A 19,449-nucleotide genomic window follows, 5' to 3' on the forward strand; every position below is an offset into this window, starting at 1 on the left:
TCACATTTTTTTAAAATTATACAATTAATCATTATAAAAATCATTTTACTTAATATATTTTAGTTTGATAAATTTTGATTTATTATACTTAAATTTAATATATTTTATCTTAATACACAAAAAGAAAAAAATTAAAAAATTATCAATACCCTTAAATGGGACCAACCTTAGAAAAATTATAATTTATTTTGCGGATGGGACAAATCTAACCTATTTCGAAAGCAAACTTTTCCATTGCAATGTACAAAAAAAAATTTTAAATTGAAACATGTTCACTAAATTTACATTTTGACCAAGGGAAAAACAGTCCATTGTCGATATTTTGATATGTTTAAAAATTTGTGGTGGAACCCACAAATTTTCTTTACCATCTTCTGAATTTCACAATCCACAGGTTCACTTTTTATTAAGTGAAGACAGCACATGGTAATTGGTATTTATTGGTATTAAACTTATCAATGAATTTTATAAATCTAAAATTTTTTATTAACATTATTAAAATTACATTAAATTAATCTCTTAACTTTCTTAATCCATCTCTTCTAACAGAGGAAGTAAGCTTTCCACATTAAAGAAGATATAAATATCTCAAGTAAGCTTTCCAATACAATAACTAATATTTCAGTATAACCCTAAAAATACAACTTTAATTTTCTGATTAAATAACTAAACATTTCACTTCCAAGCTCTGGAGCAAAATTTGGAAGAAGAATTTGTACTGAGTGTAGTTCAGAGCTCATCCTAACACAGTTGATCCCTGCTAAATAGAACAAGGATGATTACAAAGCCCTGCACATTAACTTTTAATCCATACAAAAGAATCAAACCAAAAAACTTTTCACTCAAAAAAACAATTTATAGAGGAACAACAATGTTTCTTAGTACATTCTTTTTTCTTGGAAAGGTTTATTACTATATCTTACATCTTCATTAAAGTAGCTATAAGAGGGAAATCTGAAATACTATACTAACCAAGCCTTTTCATGCAGCCAAGAGCTTCTTGATGCCTGCTTTTTGCTCATCAGTGAGCCTAGTTGGAAACTTGATGTTAAACTTTATCCTCAAGTTTCCCTTCTTTGATGGATCTTTTGGAAGTGGCATGCCTTCTCTTGTAACAACCTCTTCATAACTGGGATGAATAACATTGCTGATTGGTATGGTTAAGTTTCTACCATCCAGGGTGGTGAGGTGCACTGTATAACCAGTTAAGGCCTCTGCAAGGGAAATCTTCTGCGTTACAACAAGGTCATTTCCGTCACGGGTGAAGACCCCGTGTGGCTTTTCGTCAATGATGAAGACGAGATCGGCCGGCGTCACATTTGGCTGTTCATTTCCCTTTTCAGGGAAGGTGATCTTTGTTCCCTTCTTCCAGCCAGGCTTCACATTAATGGTTAAGATCTCTTCTACTGGCATGGTTTTGCTGCACCACAAGAGAAAGAGTCAGTCATCACACTTTGACATAATTAAGTTTAACAGGAAACTATCACAACAAAAGAAAGGAAACTAAAAGAACATTCTAATTAAACAGATAAGAGTCATTTGATGATCAAAAGGAAAAGAAATAATAGTTTAGTGTGCCCTGCCAAGTTTTACAAGAATAATCCTTAATGCCAATGATTAAGTTCATACTATAATGAAAATATTTTATGAGTAAAATTTCTATATCTAAGTTCTAAACTGGATAAACTATGCAAACTTAGTTGTTTCGTTACAATATGTAAGGCCTAAGGGGCATTGCTAATAAGAATGTATAATGAAACAGTTGTTCAGATCAGGTTTTATTCATAAATAAATTTTGTTGTGTTAGCGTAACAAAATAACGACAAAATGACCATGTAGAATAGAAGTTCAGCAATTTACCAAACACCTTCTCACTTGTTAGATCATTAACCCTCATTATTTCAAGCTTACATCCCATGAAGTCATATTACTAGGAATAACTAAGTGCCAAAAGTATGTAATGAGTTGAAATAGAACACCAATATAACATTCACCACCACCATCCATCTAATGCCTACCAATCACAGACTAACTGATGTAATTTTTATTTATTTAGATTCTAGAAATTAAAACCTAGTAAGTTCTGTATATACCTTTGCAAACTAAAGCATTGTTTCAATTCACCTCTGAACCACCAGTAAACAATTAAATAATGTCTAGGAACACATATCAGAGGTTGTACAAACTTTGCAGTGCAGAAAGGATATGCTTCATAATGTTTCAAAGTACAAGTGTCTTCTAATATTCCAGTAGCTATTAAAATAGGTTTAGAACGTAGTTATCAATGTTCCTCTTTAAACAAAGTTCAAATGGCACAAAATAACAACTTTCAAACAACAAACAGTTTATGCAGTAAACATTGTGTTAACTAAACAACTTTCCCTCATGGCTTGAACATAGCATACAGAAGGACAACCAATTATCAAGCTTTGGTTAACAATTTCACGTCAAGCACTCAAAAAAGTGAAAATAGTATATTGCAATCATGTAAACAAGTGAAAATAGTATATTGCAATCATGTTTTAGGATCAATTATATGCTTTTACAAAAACCCCAGATTGAAAGCTCGCCCATTTCAGTCATGCACAAAATTGTGCATATCAGAGATCATACCACATACAAGACAACAAAAACTAAGAAAACCAGAAGATCCTCAAATATAGGAGAAGAAATAGTCAGGTATTAACATGTACTCACCCACTGGCATCAGCAATTTCTCTAGAGATCTTCATCTTCTTTGTAGTTCCTCTATATATCTCCTCAAGAGTGCAAGGCAACTTGTTCTCAATGGGAGGAGCTTTCCGAGGAGCCCCTTGACTCATATGTACCGTTCCATCCCCAAAAGATGCAAACATATCATCACCGAACATCCCACCAGGGAACCTTGATCTCATGCCGCCTCCGCCTCCGCCGCCACCACCTCTCCCACCCATTCCTCCAAATGGGCTTGAGAAGCCAAAAAATTCTGCAAAAATGTCATCTGCATTCCTTGGATTGAACCGAAAAGATCCCGGAACATCTCCAGTGGAAAAGTATGTAGTTCCAGCACCACCAGCATCAGGAGGAGGAACCTGACCTTTCAGACCCTCTTCTCCATATTGATCATAAATAGCTTTCTTTTGAGGATCGCTAAGCACCTTCAACAATAACAAGGTAAATAAAGTAAGCATCAACCTCCAGACAAATAAATCTCTTTAGTGAATTCCATTGTTTATTCATAAAAGCTTAAAATTTTGCATGAACCCTTGTTGAAAAACCATGGAAGCACAATGACATAAAGAAAAATTAGCATAACCAGATGAAATGTTTCATCTGTGTTTCACTAATTACTTCTAATTTCAGGAAAGAAAAACTCAAAAATTTACGACAACCTAGAGAAAAATGTTTGAAATCATACTAGATTAAAAAAAGTAAACATAAGCCAGATGAAATACTTCATTGGGTTTCATTATTCCACTCCTAGTTCCACAAAAAGTTAAAAATTTACAACACCGTTATGAAAACATACCTCGTATGCTTCGGAAATCTGCTTAAACTTAGCTTCGGCTTCCTTTTTGTTGTTGGGGTTTTTATCTGGGTGCCATTTCATAGCAAGTTTCCTGTAAGCCTTCTTCAAGTCATCGTCTTTGGCGTTTTTATCAACCTGCAAGATCTTGTAGTAATCCACACCCATCTTTGACCGTGAAGGTGTTTGTTCTTCTTCTACCCTCTTTCTCTTCAGTTTTGCGGTTGTTGCACAATCTTTCTGTGAAGTTATGCTCTATCTCACTTTGACAACTCAGAATTTGTTCTTAGATTTTGAGTTTGAGGTTGATGATATGGTGGAAAGATATGTTTAAATCATTAGGGTGTTGAAGTTGGTGTTCTACAGGTGTAGTAGCATCTCGATTTTGGTGGAAGTTTCGAGAAACCTACACGATTTTCTATTTCTAGGCTCTTTCAGAAAAATGGTTGATTTTTGTTTTTTAAGAAAATATTTAATCAATCTGGTTTTTTAGTATCTTTGAGAGAAATTAACATCTTTTCTGAAAAGTATTATTCTCTTGAAGAAATTAATATTATTTGTGAAAAGTATTTACCTTGGAGATTATTATTTTCCTTGATTTTTAATATACATTTTCAAAAACAATTTTATTTAATTATTTTTATAAAATTAAACGCAATATAATTCTTTTTAATGTTTTATTTTTTATTTTTCATAATATTTAATTAATTTATTTCATGATATAAAAAATGATATATATATTAAAACAAATTATTACATTTCTCACTTTGGAAAACAACATTAAAAATACTAAAGAAAGATAAAAAAAAATAAGAGCATTAAATAATGGAATTAATCTTTCAACTCAATTTTACAAAAATAATTTTGATTTAGGTGGTTTTTTGTGTCTTTGTGTAAAAATTTATTTATGACACACTGTTTGGTTTAATTCTTTTAATGTTTGATATAATTAAGTTGATGCAATTAAATATGCACTTAAATTAATTCTAACAGCAAAGTTTATATTGAAATGCATGTTGAGTGTTTTTAAAGGTTGATTTATGTTTTAAGAATTTTTTACTGTGAAGGTTTAGCTGCACATATATTCTATTATTTTATTGAGATAATTTTCTTAAGACTAAAAGCATTTTTTTTATTAGAAGTGGTGTGCCTTGATATGAATATAATTACTATAAATCACTAAAGGACAAATAAGTGCATACCAAATGATAAAAAAATCAATAAATTAATGTATAAAAATAAAAATTAATTAATTACATTATTCTTTTGTTAATCAAGAAATTATGTAGCCAATCTTAAATAAAGAAATTGTATTGTTGTGCATTATTTAAAATAATGGAGTTATTTTAAAGTAATGACAAATAATTTTATGTAATGAATAATTATAAAAAAAATATTTCTTCTTTGTATATTGGTATAAATAATTATTAAGATATTTTTATTTTTATTTATTCTATTTATCCTATTTATATATATATATATATATATATATATATATATATATATATATATCTTAGTTGATAGATTTTAAACTATTATATTAATTAAAATTTAAAAAATTAAGGCTTTAATTATTTACAGTTAGAAAACAATTTATGTTTTCTACCGATAAAGCACATAATATATAGTATAAATATTTAGTTTAGGTAAGTTTAGATGTATGCATTTTAATTGAATTTGGTGGTTTTCAAAATCTGTTCTCCAACATCTTCAAAGGTATGATTTAATTCAAAACTATTTTAGTGGTATCACTAAAAAATGGCCATGGCTTGTGAGAAAAATTGTGATATGATCTCATGGGAGATCTTTAGCTAATGCATATGGAGTTGCTTTGAGAGATTTTACACTACTGAGATAACATGAGCTATCAAAATTTCTAAACAAAAAAATGAAGTTATTTGATGACCTAACTATTTTTAGAAGAATACATGTTATGTTATATTGTCCCAAGATGATAACCACTCATATGAGGTAGAAGAAAAAGTAACTATCAACATGAAAATGAAAGAAAATTAAAACGTAGAAGTTCAAAATCATAAAATAACAAATAAATAAGAAATACAACATCATAAATAAATCAAAACTAAAATAACTAAAATTATGAAAAATCACAAAATTACAGGTAAAATGAAAATCAGAAAACTACAAAATTACGTTTACAATTTTTTTTTCTTACCATGACTTTTAATGTCACTTCTGTAAAGACTTGTATGAGGAAAAAGAAAATATTTGACTTGCAAGAGGGAAATGAAGAAAGAAAGGGAAAAGTTGAGTTGTGAGATGAGAAGGAAAACAAGAAGAAAAAGACTCTAAAAGATTGTGAATAGAAAGTTTATATCCTCAGTGAAAGAAAAAGAAAAGATTGAAAAGTAAAATTATTGTCGGCCTCAGATATTAGAAAATTATGTTGAAATATGCACATCTGCCAAGACTATTTCTATATAGGGTAGATTCACATGATAAAATGCTATTCATTTAGAAAAAAGAAAGTTATACTTTCTTCTATATCAATTTTTTTATAATTTATTGTAAAATCAATCATTTTAACCATATTGTAAAATTAGGTGTTTCAATGTGTAGCGTTAATAGTTTAATTTTTCAATGATTGTTTGTCCAATGCTATTATTCCAAATTTAATTCATGTTTGTCGATGTTCACCAAAGATATTTATCAAAGATTATTCGACATGAAAGTTAATTTGGTTTCGAAAGAAAAGTAATAAATATATAATTAACTAATTATTTACAATCTTACTTTGGATTTATAATTTTTGTAAGGTCGAAACTACACTAGTCTTAATTAGAAAATCAAAATAGTATTATGTCTTAATTAGTCTTTTTTCTTTTACTTGACCAATTAGACTTGATAATATTCAAATGATTTAATCATTTTCGAGGTTACTATTTGGGATTGAAATCTCAAATTGGTCCCTTTCTTTTTTTTAGTCTTAATTGGGTTTTTATTTTGTTAAAATTGCAACAATTAGACCTGATAAATTAGACTAACAACGTTAGTGTTATATTCACATGACATGCTGATGTTAGTGTTTTAAATGACGTGACTCATGTTATTTACTTATAGGTAAGTCTGACGTGGAATTTTATTTTTTTTAAAATTAAAAAGATTGGAAAAAGTTAATTAAACAAACTTGTTTATGAGAATTAGGGATTTGGTTTTAGGGTTCATTTGGCTTTAGGGTTCAATCACAACAAAAATTTGGGAATCAATCAGAAAATTTGGAGATTTGGTTTTAGGGCTTTGGATACGCGAGGGTTTCGCAGATTAAATCATGATGGTGACACAATTTGGGATTCTAGGGTTTCTGCTGGTCTGTGATTTGATTTTCTGCAGGTTGAATCGCGAATAAGAGGCGATAATGGACGCTAGCTTCGCAAATTGGTCTCGCGATTTGAGAGGTTTTTTGTGATTGGAAATTGGGGATTCAATTTGGAAAAATAAGGCTCAGTTGTAGAATACAATCAAATTTGCACAAAATATGTAAGCCTACATATCAATATCTCTCTTGCCTCCATCAATTACAAAAATAATATGGTAAGGAAATCCCACTTCTTCCACCAAACTAGTACACTGAGCTTTGAGGATTTCCTTGGAAGAGCTCTCAGTTATAGGTGAAGCATACACAACTTCAAAAACAACCAAGGCAAAGTTGGGTTTCTCTAGACTTCTTTCAGTGCTTTAAACATTAACCCTGCTGGCAAAAGAGCAAAGATTTGGATTCTTTTCCTTGCAATTTTCAGTATGGACAATTCTAAGCACTTGATTAATTCCAGATTCAATTATCTGAGGTTGAATCCCGTCCTCTAGCCAAAAGTTAACATCTACAGAAACCTAAAGAAAGTAAGGGGGAGATTCGGCTCCTTGTGTAAGTGATTTCCAGTAGCTAAAAAAGCTTCTAATTTTGATTTAGCATATCCCATGCTCTATCTTGTCAATTATCCGTGATGAATACCTCACAATTTTTCAATGTGAATTGCGAATGAACCCTACTTTTTTAAATTAAATCCTCAATTTCTAAAATTGATTTTCAATTTGTATGAATCCTAAAATAAAACTTCTCTTTTCCTAGTCCCTAATTCTAACAAAGTACTCAATTCAATGTTTAATTCATTTTTGCCAATTTCTTTTATTTTAAAAATAAATAAAAAGACCGATTAGGATCACTCCATCAAATAAAAAACTCTACGTCATTTAAAAAATAATATCAACATGTCACGTGAACCTAACAATAACATCGGTTGGCCCAATTTAACAACAAATGTGTAATTGTTACAATTTTCACAAAATAAGAATCCAATTAAGACACGAAAAAAAAAGAAAATGATTAATTTGAGATTCTCATCTCAAATATGAACCTTGTGAATGATTAAATCTATTAATAGAAGTGGTGAAATTTTGTTTTAGAAAAAACCTTATGTATGATGTTATAGGACATAATATTATTAATTTAAATGTAATTGAATACATTAAAGGATCCAATTATTTGTGTTCACAAGTTATAAACCTATTATTGTAAGACCCATGAAAAATATTTACAATTTTATTACTAGTAAAAATGAATTTCTTTGTGAATGAAAAATATAATACGTTTATGTGAAAAGTTAAATAAGAAATTTTAGTAGCTTAATTGGTATAAAATTTGTGGTGATGGGTTCAAACTCTTTTCTACCTTTTTGTAAAAAAAAAACGAAAAAATAAAATAAAATTTAAAATATTGATAGTGGATAAAGCACTCAGATTTTAAGGCATTATTGAGGGATCAAATAGGTCAAGTGGTGATTAAAATATTAATATAATAAGATAATACTAAAATAATAAATAATATTAAAATTGTTAAATAGTAAAATTTTTGGACTATAAATAGCCATGAGAGGAGAGGTTATTATGCACAAAGAGAAGAAGAATCAAGTGAGAGCTTGAGAAATAGAGAAGAAAGAGTTAGGGAGAAATTTTTAGTTGCAAGAAGAGTAGAGGTTATGAAAGGTTTTCGGGGAAACAAATTTGGAGAAAGAGAAGTCTGGAATAAAGGTAGGGGAGCTAACCTTTCTAAGCTTTTATATTATGATTTAGTACTGTTTTATTACTATTCATGTCTTGAAATTCTATTTGAATATTGTTAATGCTTACTGTATATCTATCTATATTGAATTTCTGTGTTAATATTATATGCTGTTGTTTTGAATCTGTAAATAAGAAATTTGTTAAAACTAGTTGAGGAACATTTTGGCTAAAGAAAGACTTGGTACTTAAGTTGTCCATTGTGACGCACCTCTCTTTCCTGGAAGTCTACTCGACAAGTTTTTAACTTAAATCTTGTTGAACAGATTATGTATTGTTAAACTATTGTTCAATATATCTTGTTAGAATGAATTCATGTTATTGTGGTAGATACGTAATTATGAATTATAATTGTGATGGTAAGATAGAGGAATCTTAAAAACCGGAGTTGGTCCATCCCTGATCATAGAGCAACCCTGGTCCAATCCAGTAAGTAGTGACTAGTCATATGTACTGGCGTTTATGGTGAGTTTGATTCGTCAAACATTTGATTCTTCTCCGGTGACCATTTATGGTGATATTTTAGTATTGTTAATTTATTTTGTGATATATTCATTTTGTATGATTTCTACGATGATTAGATTTTATTATATTGAATTTATGCATCTGAACATGATATGAGTATTATGGGGAGATTTTGTAAGGGTATAATGTGAGTTGAGGAATATGAGCATGGTATGAGTCTCGTGGAGAGATTCAGTAATGGTATGGTATTTATGTATATGTTGATGTTGAGGGTCCTGTAGTTGGAGGTTATCCTGATACTCTAATAATCATCCAGTCTCAAGCAGAGAAGGATGAATTATGTGGTGAGAGGGGCAGGAGGTCCTAGTCTATGTGCCAATTTTGGACATAGTGTTGAGGACTAACCTTGTGGATGGTATGGAGTATTTTGGAAGTGTATTTGTAAGAGGAAGTAGAAGGCATCACATGTGCATAACCTCCCGTGACCGCTCATCAACGTATCATCCGGATGAGTGTCTATTAAGTATAGTGGGATGAGTGTCTATTGAGTATTGTGGGATGAGTGTCTATTGAGTATAGTGGAATGAGTGTCTATTGGGTATTGTGGTGTCTATTGAGTATTGTGGGATGAGTGTTTATTGGGTATTGTGGGACGAGTGTCTAATAGGAATTGTGGTATGATGGGATGAGTATCTATGGTGTGATTGTGGTATGATGGTATGAGGGTGTCTGACATAATTATTATATGATGTTTGTATCAAAGTAATTATGCATGTTTTATAAATGATTTGTTGCATGTTAACTCACCATACTTGTTTGTGTTTGTGTATGTGCGATGATCGTATAATTCGTTATACGGGAGCAGATGAAGGAATGTCGTCTGATCCAGTGCCAATGAAGAAAGAGATAGAAGAATAAATTAGAAGAATCCGAGTTATATTTATGAGTTTGTAGTTAAAATCTGAGTTTAAAACATATGTATAGATATATATCAACTACAAATTTTCAAGTGTGAGATTACGGGATGTTACCGTAAATGTAATGTTACAATATATAAATTATGAATTATCAAGTATAAGATTATGAGATGTTACAATTATTTTGAGAAAGGATCAAAGAAGTATATAAAAGTGACAAAAAGAGAAAAACTTAAATTTCAACTTTCTTGGTTGTTATCGAGAGACATTACACCTTTTTTTTTTACTTTAGGCAATGTTAAACTAAACCATCAGTAGATAAATATTGCCTAAAACAGTAAAGGCAATAATGTTATGAGAAAAGAAAGGATAGGAATTGTATTTCTTATTCCATCAGAAGAGAGTACAATTTTACATATATATAATTGTTTGAAACAATATATAAACGGAATATAAATATAAAAATAGAATATAAATATATGAAGATAAATGCACAGATATGAACGGAAAATAAATTAAATCTAATATCCCCCCTCAAGCTGCAGCATATATATCCTTAATGCTCAGCTTGGACAACAAAGATTGAAATTGTGCTGGATGCAAAGCTTTAGTATGAATGTCTGCAAGTTGTGCTGAAGTAGGAATGGACAGGAGCTTAATTACACCAGCTTGAACTTTATCTCTTATGAGATGACAATCAATTTCAATATGCTTTGTTCTTTCATGCATGGCTGGATTTTGTGCAATTTGTATAGCAGATTGATTGTCACAAAACAGAGAAACTGGTTGTGGTAGAGGTTGTTTCAAATCATGGAGCAAATACAGAAGCCATTGAATTTCACATGTTGTGGAAGCTAAAGCTCTATATTCTGCTTCGGTTGATGATCTAGATATAGTACCTTGCTTCTTGGATTTCCAGCTAATTAATGATGCACCATAGAACACATTAAAACCAGTCACAGACCTTCTAGTGTTAGGGCAAGCAGCCCAATCAGAATCACTAAAAGCCTTGAGAGCATGTTCTGTGTTGGAGGGAAAGAATAATCCTTGTCCTGGATTGTTCTTGATATATCTCAGGATTCTTATTGCTGCTGCATAGTGATCTTCCAAAGGATTGGAAAGAAATTGACTGAGAGTACTAACAGCGAAACATAAATCTGGTCTTGTGTTGGTTAGATATAGTAACCTGCCAAGAAGTCTTCTATAGGCCTGCACATCTGAATAGGGTTTCCCTTCTGTCTTGGAAAATTTTGTGCCTGGCTGTATAGGAGTAGAAACAGGTTGACACCCCAACAATCCTGCATCTTCTAGTAACTCTAGAGCATACTTCCTTTGTGACAAATTAATGCCCTGTTGAGATCTTGCAATTTCTAAGCCCAGAAAATACTTGAGTTGGCCTAAGTCTTTAATCTTGAACTTTGCATTCAATAGAGCCTTCACAGTTTGGATTTCCTGGATGTCATCACCTGCCAAAACTATATCATCTACATAAACAAGTAAGATGGTAATATGAGCAGAATCACTTTTGACAAAAAGTGAATAATCTGATTTTGATTGTGTGTAGCCCAAAGAAAGTAAAGTAGTTGTCAACTTGTAATTCCATTGTCTAGAGGCTTGTTTGAGTCCATATAAAGACTTCAACAACTTGCAAACTTGTCCTGGTTTTTCAGATTTATAACCAAGAGGAAGAGACATGTATACTTCTTCATCTAGATCCCCATGTAAAAAGGCATTAGTTACATCTAGTTGATGTAAATACCAATGTTTGAAAGCTGCTAAAGCTAGAACCAATCTTACTGTTGTGAGTTTGACAACAGGTGAAAAAGTCTCAAAGTAATCTAAACCTTGTTGTTGTGTGTAGCCTTTGGCTACAAGCCTTGCCTTGTATCGTTCAATACTCCCATCAGCATGCCTCTTTATTTTGTATACCCATTTACATCCGATAGGTTGCTTTCCATTAGGTAGATCAGTCAAAACCCAAGTTTTGGTATTTTCTAAAGCTGCAATTTCTTGATCCATGGCATTTCTCCAACAATCATGTTTGATGGCTTGGTTATAGGTTTTAGGTTCACTAACTTGGGAAAGATTAAGGACATATGATTTGTGAAGAGATGATAATGCATCATATGATAGATATGAAGAGATAGGATATAAGGTACCTGTGGATGACTGAGTGGCGGAAGAAGTAGATGACATGTTGCAATGATAGTCCTGCAGATAAGATGGTGTATGTTTTGGCCTAATTGATTTCCTTTGTGGAGTAGCAGTGACAGGTTCAACAGAAACAGGCTGAGAAGAGAAAATAACAGGGTCGGAAACAATAGAAGGAGGAGATGTAAGTGGTAAAGAGGGTTGATCAGTAACTTCTGAGAAAAGAGGTGATGGAGGTGAAATAATTTTGGTGACAAAATCCAAGGAATTTTGTGTATTAATAGGTGAGTGCTTGAATTATCATCGAAAATCGCTCATGTTGAATTATCATCGAAAAAATTTTGGGTAAAGAAGGCAAGGGATCCATGAGAAGGATCTGAGAACGAACAACAGAGTAATTATCATTCAAGCCTCTAAGAAAACAAAGAACACAATCATTTTCACGATATTCCTTCATTGTCTTAGAAACAACACAACAAGAAGCAGAAGATTGGCATTCAGGAATAGGGCGAAAATTGCAAAGTTCATCCCAGAGAATCTTCATTTTAGTGTAATATGCAGTAACACTTAGATCAGATTGATGCATTGAATAAAGATCTTGATGCAATTGTGAAATTCGAACAGAATCACCTTGGGAGAAACGATCTTTGAGATCCTTCCATGCCGTAGCAGCAGAGTCAATCCAAATAATACTTGTAGCAATCTCATGAGAAACAGAATGATTGATCCAAGATAAAACTAGATTATTGCAACGCTTCCATGCTTGAACCATTGGATCTGTACCAGCTGGACAAGGAATGGAACCATCAACAAAGCCAAATTTATTCTTCATTTGTAGTGCCATAGACATCGAGCGAGCCCATCCATGATAATTGTGACCTTCAAGAATCGGGGAAACAAGCACCAATGAAGGATTCTCATTAGGATGAATGTAATAGTCATGTGTTGTATCTTGCAACGATGCGAGAGTAACAGAGGGAGTAGCCATAAAAGGAGAAGAAAAAGGCAGAAAAACCAAGAACGAAAGGTAGAAAATGAAGATCTGGACAGGAAAAGAATTGGTTGCGGAAGAACGTGATAAAAAATTAATTTTCTTCTGATACCATGTTATGAGAAAAGAAAGGATAGGAATTGTATTTCTTATTCCATCAGAAGAGAGTACAATTTTACATATATATAATTGTTTGAAACAATATATAAACGGAATATAAATATAAAAATAGAATATAAATATATGAAGATAAATGCACAGATATGAACGGAAAATAAATTAAATCTAATAAATAATTCTATAATTGAGGTTTAAGGACTACAAAAAAACCAGGGTTAATTAAGCATTGATAATTTATGTTATATTTATTTAAGTATTGCCTTTACAATGTGTTGACTAAGAAATAAAAACGTAGCCTAAAATAAAGTAAAAGAAATTCAAATTATCTTTAAATGATTTGCAGGAAAAAGAAAATTGTGTTTTTCATCTCTCTTGTTGACTGAAAAGTGTGGCTCACAAAGTTTTGAACCTCATCGCCGTTGTATCTCCCTATTTCATCTCCCTTCAGTGCTACGTCTCTTAGTTGTCTCCTTGATAAGTTTAGCTTATGACTTCATCGTCTCTCTCTCACTTTTAACTTTTCACTTCAATCATTGGTCTCAGTTCTACCTTTTCATCATTGTCGAACTTAACTTTGATAAGTATATCGCTCATCTCTTTCGCTATGCCACCGTTTATTATTTATTGCACTCCATCTCTCATAATGGCTTGCCCTGGTATGAACAACTCTATTGCTTTTTAAACAATGCATTTCTCCATATCCGATGGATGTGAATGCTTCCACATCAGATGTTATTACTTTTTAGAAGGAATTTTCATTGGTTAATCAATATGGTTCAAAGGAAGGTGAGTTTGTTTTCTTAGGTTTTGAATTGGGATTACTGGTTATTGTGATTTTGAATTTGTTTCATTTATTGTGTTAATCAATATGATTATGGTTATATTTTGTAGAACTTTTGGATATATTTGCAAATGAATTATCCTATTGATTTTTTTGCAGTTTTGAATTTTCTATAAATTAGGTTAATCAACGTGGTTATGGTTATATTTAGCAATCATTGCAAATCTCTTACTGATTTATTTTTGGGAATAATGTAGTTACAATTTATTGTGATAATATGTAACAATCTTCTGAATGACAAGTATTTATAAAGTCCTAATCACATGGAATTGAAACACTTTGCATTAAAGAAAAAGTTAAAAGACAGAGAGCGTGTAGCATTGATCTTATAATTATTGATTTTCTAATAAAAGGGTTACTGGTAGAACAATGGAAGTGGTAGCAGAAAAACAGAAAACAGAAAAAGCAAAGAAACAAGGAGTATAACCCGAGAGAAACAAAATATATTGAATGAATATTTCATGAGTTGTATTTCTGATTATTAGAAGTAGGTACAAGTGTTGAGTTTATATAACAATAAGGCATAGGTGTCAAAACAGTTTAAACTATTGTCTTGGCTTATTAATGCACATTAACACTCTCTTCTAAGATAAGCACCTAGGGAGATAACACCCATCTTTTTCTTCAGAAATTCAAAGCTCTATCTTCAATGATTTTGTAAGAATGTTAGCCATTTGCTCCTCAGTCTTGCAATATGTTAAGACAATTCTTCCTTTGCTCACCAAATCCCTTAGAAAATGGTACTTCACTTCTATATGCTTGCTTCTGCCATGAGTTACTGGGTTTTTGGACAAATTTATGACTAAAATGTTATCTATCCTTAGCTGTAGTGGAGTCTTTATTAGAACCCTCAATTCCATTAGCAATTCTTCCAGCCACACACATTGGCAAGTTGCAAAACTTCCAGCAATGTACTCTGCTTCACAGTTGGACAAAGCAATTACTGGTTGCTTTTTAGAACACCACGAGGCAAGTGCCTTGTTTAGCAGAAACACAAATCCGAAAGTACTCTTCCTTTCCACTAGATCACCACCATGATCTGTATCAGTATAACCAACTGATTCCAACTCAAATTTTTGTTTTCCAATGGCAAAAAGTATTCCATGATCAATAGTGCCTTGAACATATCTTAACACCCTCTTAGCAGTAAGCAGGTGAGATCTCTTCGAGCTGCCCATGAATCTGCTGATCAAGCCAAGACAAAATGCCAACTCTGGTCTGCTGTTACACAGAAACCATAAAGAACCAATTATTTGCTTGAATTCAGTCTCATATATTCCCTTCTCTGATTCATCTCTCAGCAACTTCAAATTTACCTCCATTGGACTCCTTGCAGCATTGCATGATGACATGTTAAAACGTTTTAGCAAATCTTAAGCATATTTTTTCTGGTGCATCATCAAACCTGCAGTAGTATAGGAAAACTCCATTCTTAGGAAATAACTCAACCTTCCCAGGTCTGTCATCTTAAATTCAGATGCCATGATCCTTTTAAAATCTTCTATATGAGCTGCATTTGAACCCGTGATGAGTAAATCATCCACATACAAGCATAAGATCAGTAGATATTCTCCTGTGTCTCCCTTCACATAGACTCCCTGCTCTACAACACACCTTGTGAATTTGAGTTTGATGAGAAAGGAGTAAATCCTTCTGTTCCAGGCTCTGAGAGCCTGCTTCAACCCGTATAAGGCTTTATGTAGCCTATAAACTTGTGATTCTCTTCCTATTTCAATGAAACAAGGAGGCTGCTATACATAGACCTCTTCTTCCAAGGGTCCGTGAAGAAACGCAGACTTCACATCAAGCTGGAAGAGTGGCCAACCTCGTGTACAAGCTACTATTATCACCAATCTAACTGTTTCCATTCTAGCTACTGGTGCAAATACTTCTGAAAACTCCACACCTTGCTTCTGAAGAAATCCCTTTGGAACCAATCTTGATTTATGTTTGGATATTGATCCATCTGGCTTGAGTTTCTTCTTGAACACCCATTTCACTCCAATGCTTTTCTTTCCAACTGGAAGATCAACTAACTCCCAAGTTCCATTCTTCTCGATGGAATCAATTTCTTCCTTCATTGCATCTCTCCACACAGATTTCTTCAAGGCTTCTATTTCATCTATTGGTTCTGCACTTGCAAACAGAGCTATGTGCACCAGATCTCCTTCATCACCAATCTGTGTATCAACATACACCTCATACTCACTAAATCTCTGTGGCAGCACGTGTCTCCTTCGTGTTCTGGTAGCTTCAGAATGGTGCTCATTATCTTTCACTCCTTTACTGCTTCCAGATTGCACACACTTACTACTTGCAAGGCTTATTTTTTGCTCTATTGTGTTGCTATATTCTCTACATATTATAGACTTTCCTAGGCTGAATTGCTTCTGCTTCCAGTCCAACCTTTCATCTTCCAGAAACACAACATCTTTAATCAAGATCACCTTTCCTTTAATTGGATCAAAAAATTTATAGGCTCTAGTTGAGTGGTAGCCAACGAAGATCATTGCTCTTCTCTTGTCTTGTAGCTTCTCTGAAGAGCATTTTTTTCATTATGAATCTCTCTAACACTTTGTTAATATAGCCTTTTTGAGACAAGCTTAACAATCATTGTAATCTATCACAAAATATTTCTATTCCTATCACATAAGATGCCTTATTCGTATATTTCATTTTAAAGTTGCTAGAGAGAAACTTCTTTTCATCATATAACATACTAATATTATTAGTAGCAAGAAGAATATCGTCAACATATAAAACTAAAATAACAAACCTACTCACATTAATCTTTATGTATATAACCAGTCAACGATGTTTTCTATAAAACCATATGAAGTTATGCTATCATTAAATTTTAAATACCATTGTCGAGAAGCTTGTTTTAGTCCATATATTGATTTCTTTAATTTACTCACCAATTTTTTTTCCTGTTATTAGAAAACCTTCTGGTTGATCCATATAAACTTCCTCTTCAAAGTAACATTCAGAAAAACGGTTTTTACATCCATTTAGTGACACTCTAAATCATAATGAGCTACCAAATCCAAAACAATTATCAAAGAGTCCTTCTTAGAAACAGGAGAGAAGGTCTCTTTGTAGTTGATTCCATCCTTTTGAATGAAACCTTTAGGGACTAATCTAGCTTTATACCTTTCAAGAATGCATTTTGAGTCACGTTTGGTCTAAAAGACCCATTTACAGCCAACTTTTTTTAACCCTTAGGCAATTCAACTAGATCTCATACTTTATTATCATCCATTTATTTCAATTCTTCTTTCATAACATTCAACCAATTCTTTGAATTGCTACTTTCCATGGCTTGTCTAAAATAGATTGGATCCTCATCAATGCTTAAGTCACATTCATGTTCAATAGAGTAAACTACATAGTTATTCGAAATAGCAAGTATGTAAGTAAATTTATATAATTTTAATTGAATGAAAACATACAAGATCTTAAATTTCATGATTCACACAATATTCTCATATACATATTTATGAAGGAAAAGAAAATATCTAGATCCATTGCAAAGTTCTCTTAATCAATGTTTTTCCTTCTCTTACTTCTCACATATGACATTTTGATGATATAGAAATTAGCGATTAGGAAGTCTTCTTCTGTCAAGGTCATTGTTTCTTTATCTATTCAAGAACATAACTTTTCCTCTATCTTTTCAAGAATGCAACCCTTTCACAAAAGTAAAAACTATCTCTATTTTGTGATATTTTATAAACTTTAAAAAAATATCAAATTTTCCTTTTGAAGTGAGAAGAGAGGGATTAATTTTAATAACTCTAAAATAATCCCTATAACTTTAATACATTTATATTCTAATAATCATCACATTAGAATTTTTACATTAAAGTTATTTTTTAAACTATATGAACCAAATATTAAATTAATATAATTTAACATTTCTTTAAAATGACAAATATTTTTCCACTCATTTTTAGAAAGATTTTGTCTCATTGTTCTTTTTTTTTCTTGTCCATTTTGAGTGTTCATTTTGACCTTTTGTTTTTCCCTTATAAATCTATGCATGTATGTTGTTGGTTGAGTTCTTAATTCAAATTCTTAAAAGAAATGATGAATTCTTTAAATCATATATGGACATCATCTGAATGCAACTAATAAAGTTGTGGAAAGTCTTTTCCAATGGTTAGGTAAAAAGAAATATGGAAGTTTGTTTAATTACAAGAGATGTTAAAATGAGTTAATCCAACTCATATGAGTAGTTTATCACTTATTAAGTTAAAATTGAATCAACTTAACTGATTCACTATTTTTATGGAGCAGAAATTTTGTAACCCACAATATTGGTAGATTAAGTAGATTAACTTATTTAAATATATTTTGTTCTTCCAACTTATTTCATATATTTACTATAGTATAATTAAAGTAAATTGATTTGATTCACCTATTTATAACATTAAAATAAAAATGTTAATCTATTTTATTAAACATTAATTACAATTATGAAGTGGTATTATAAATATAGTAAATAAAAATCAAAGTGTTAAACAAACAAATAAATTAATCCAAATAATTCAAATACCATTAAACAATATTATAGTCTTAAAAAAATAAAAAATAAAAATAACAACTAACAAATTTAAAATAATGAATAATTATAATAAAAAATAGTTATAAATTATAAATAATTGTTGTTAAAAGATTAAGTCATCTCACATTTATTCTGATTCGGATTTATTTAACTCATAGGTTAAATAAATCGAATTTAATTTGACCCATGTTAAAAAAAAAAATCAACCTAACTAAAACTTTTGGTATGAAGTGAATTAACTGATAGATTTAAAGTCATTTTAACACTCATTGATAACAAGAATAAAGTTAATTTTGTGTGTCCTAAAGAAGGAATAAATATGATCAGTGGATCCTAATCTTCAACATTGGAAACCAAATCGGTTAATGATGAAACTTTGGATATCTTAACTATATTAGACGTGTTTTGTGATAAAAATGTTACACAAATCTATTTTCAAAGTGACTTTAAAACTCGAGTTAAACTCTAATAATATAATTTCCAAAAATAACATCTTAAAATAATAAATTTATCATCTCCAAAAATAACATCTTAAAAAAATAAATTTATGAATCATACTTTTCATATTATATTAACTAACTTTTTTATTTGTACTTAATCCGAGATTTGAACTTACATTTAAATTTGATATTCTAATAATACCCTTAAAAAATATAGATTCCTTTATTTTAACTTTGACATTTTGCATATCTTCATATAAGATTCTTTTATATAATTAATGTGTTTCAATCTAGAAATTTATGACAAACTCAAAAAATCATTGTATGAGTTTTTCTTTTACAAAAGTTGTAGTTTGATTGACTTTTCCGTCTTTTT

At 31.2% G+C, this 19,449-nt stretch overlaps 2 protein-coding genes across 3 annotated transcripts; both read right to left on the reverse strand.

Annotated features, from left to right (window-relative positions):
* Positions 1 to 540: 540 nt before the first annotated feature.
* LOC108338873 (uncharacterized) lies at positions 541 to 3,932 on the reverse strand. Of its 2 annotated transcripts, XM_017575925.2 has the most exons (4): positions 3,509 to 3,888; positions 2,698 to 3,137; positions 973 to 1,420; positions 541 to 757 (listed from the first exon to the last, which is right to left on the reverse strand). In XM_017575925.2, the coding sequence occupies exons 1-3, from the start codon at positions 3,671 to 3,673 to the stop codon at positions 982 to 984; spliced, it is 1,044 nt and encodes a 347-aa protein (XP_017431414.1). In that variant the 5' UTR covers positions 3,674 to 3,888; the 3' UTR covers positions 541 to 757; positions 973 to 981. The 2 variants fall into 2 exon arrangements, with proteins under 2 accessions (XP_017431414.1, XP_052733233.1); XM_052877273.1 differs by lacking the exon at positions 541 to 757 and having other exon boundaries at positions 836 to 1,420; positions 3,509 to 3,932.
* An 8,496-nt stretch (positions 3,933 to 12,428) lies between these two features.
* LOC128196701 (uncharacterized) lies at positions 12,429 to 13,102 on the reverse strand. The gene is made up of 2 exons (XM_052878207.1): positions 12,592 to 13,102; positions 12,429 to 12,490 (listed from the first exon to the last, which is right to left on the reverse strand). The coding sequence occupies exons 1-2, from the start codon at positions 13,100 to 13,102 to the stop codon at positions 12,429 to 12,431; spliced, it is 573 nt and encodes a 190-aa protein (XP_052734167.1).
* Between the last annotated feature and the right edge of the window lie 6,347 nt (positions 13,103 to 19,449).

The sequence above is a fragment of the Vigna angularis genome, chromosome 5, assembly GCF_016808095.1.
Source record: "Vigna angularis cultivar LongXiaoDou No.4 chromosome 5, ASM1680809v1, whole genome shotgun sequence".
Taxonomy (NCBI): domain Eukaryota; kingdom Viridiplantae; phylum Streptophyta; class Magnoliopsida; order Fabales; family Fabaceae; genus Vigna; species Vigna angularis.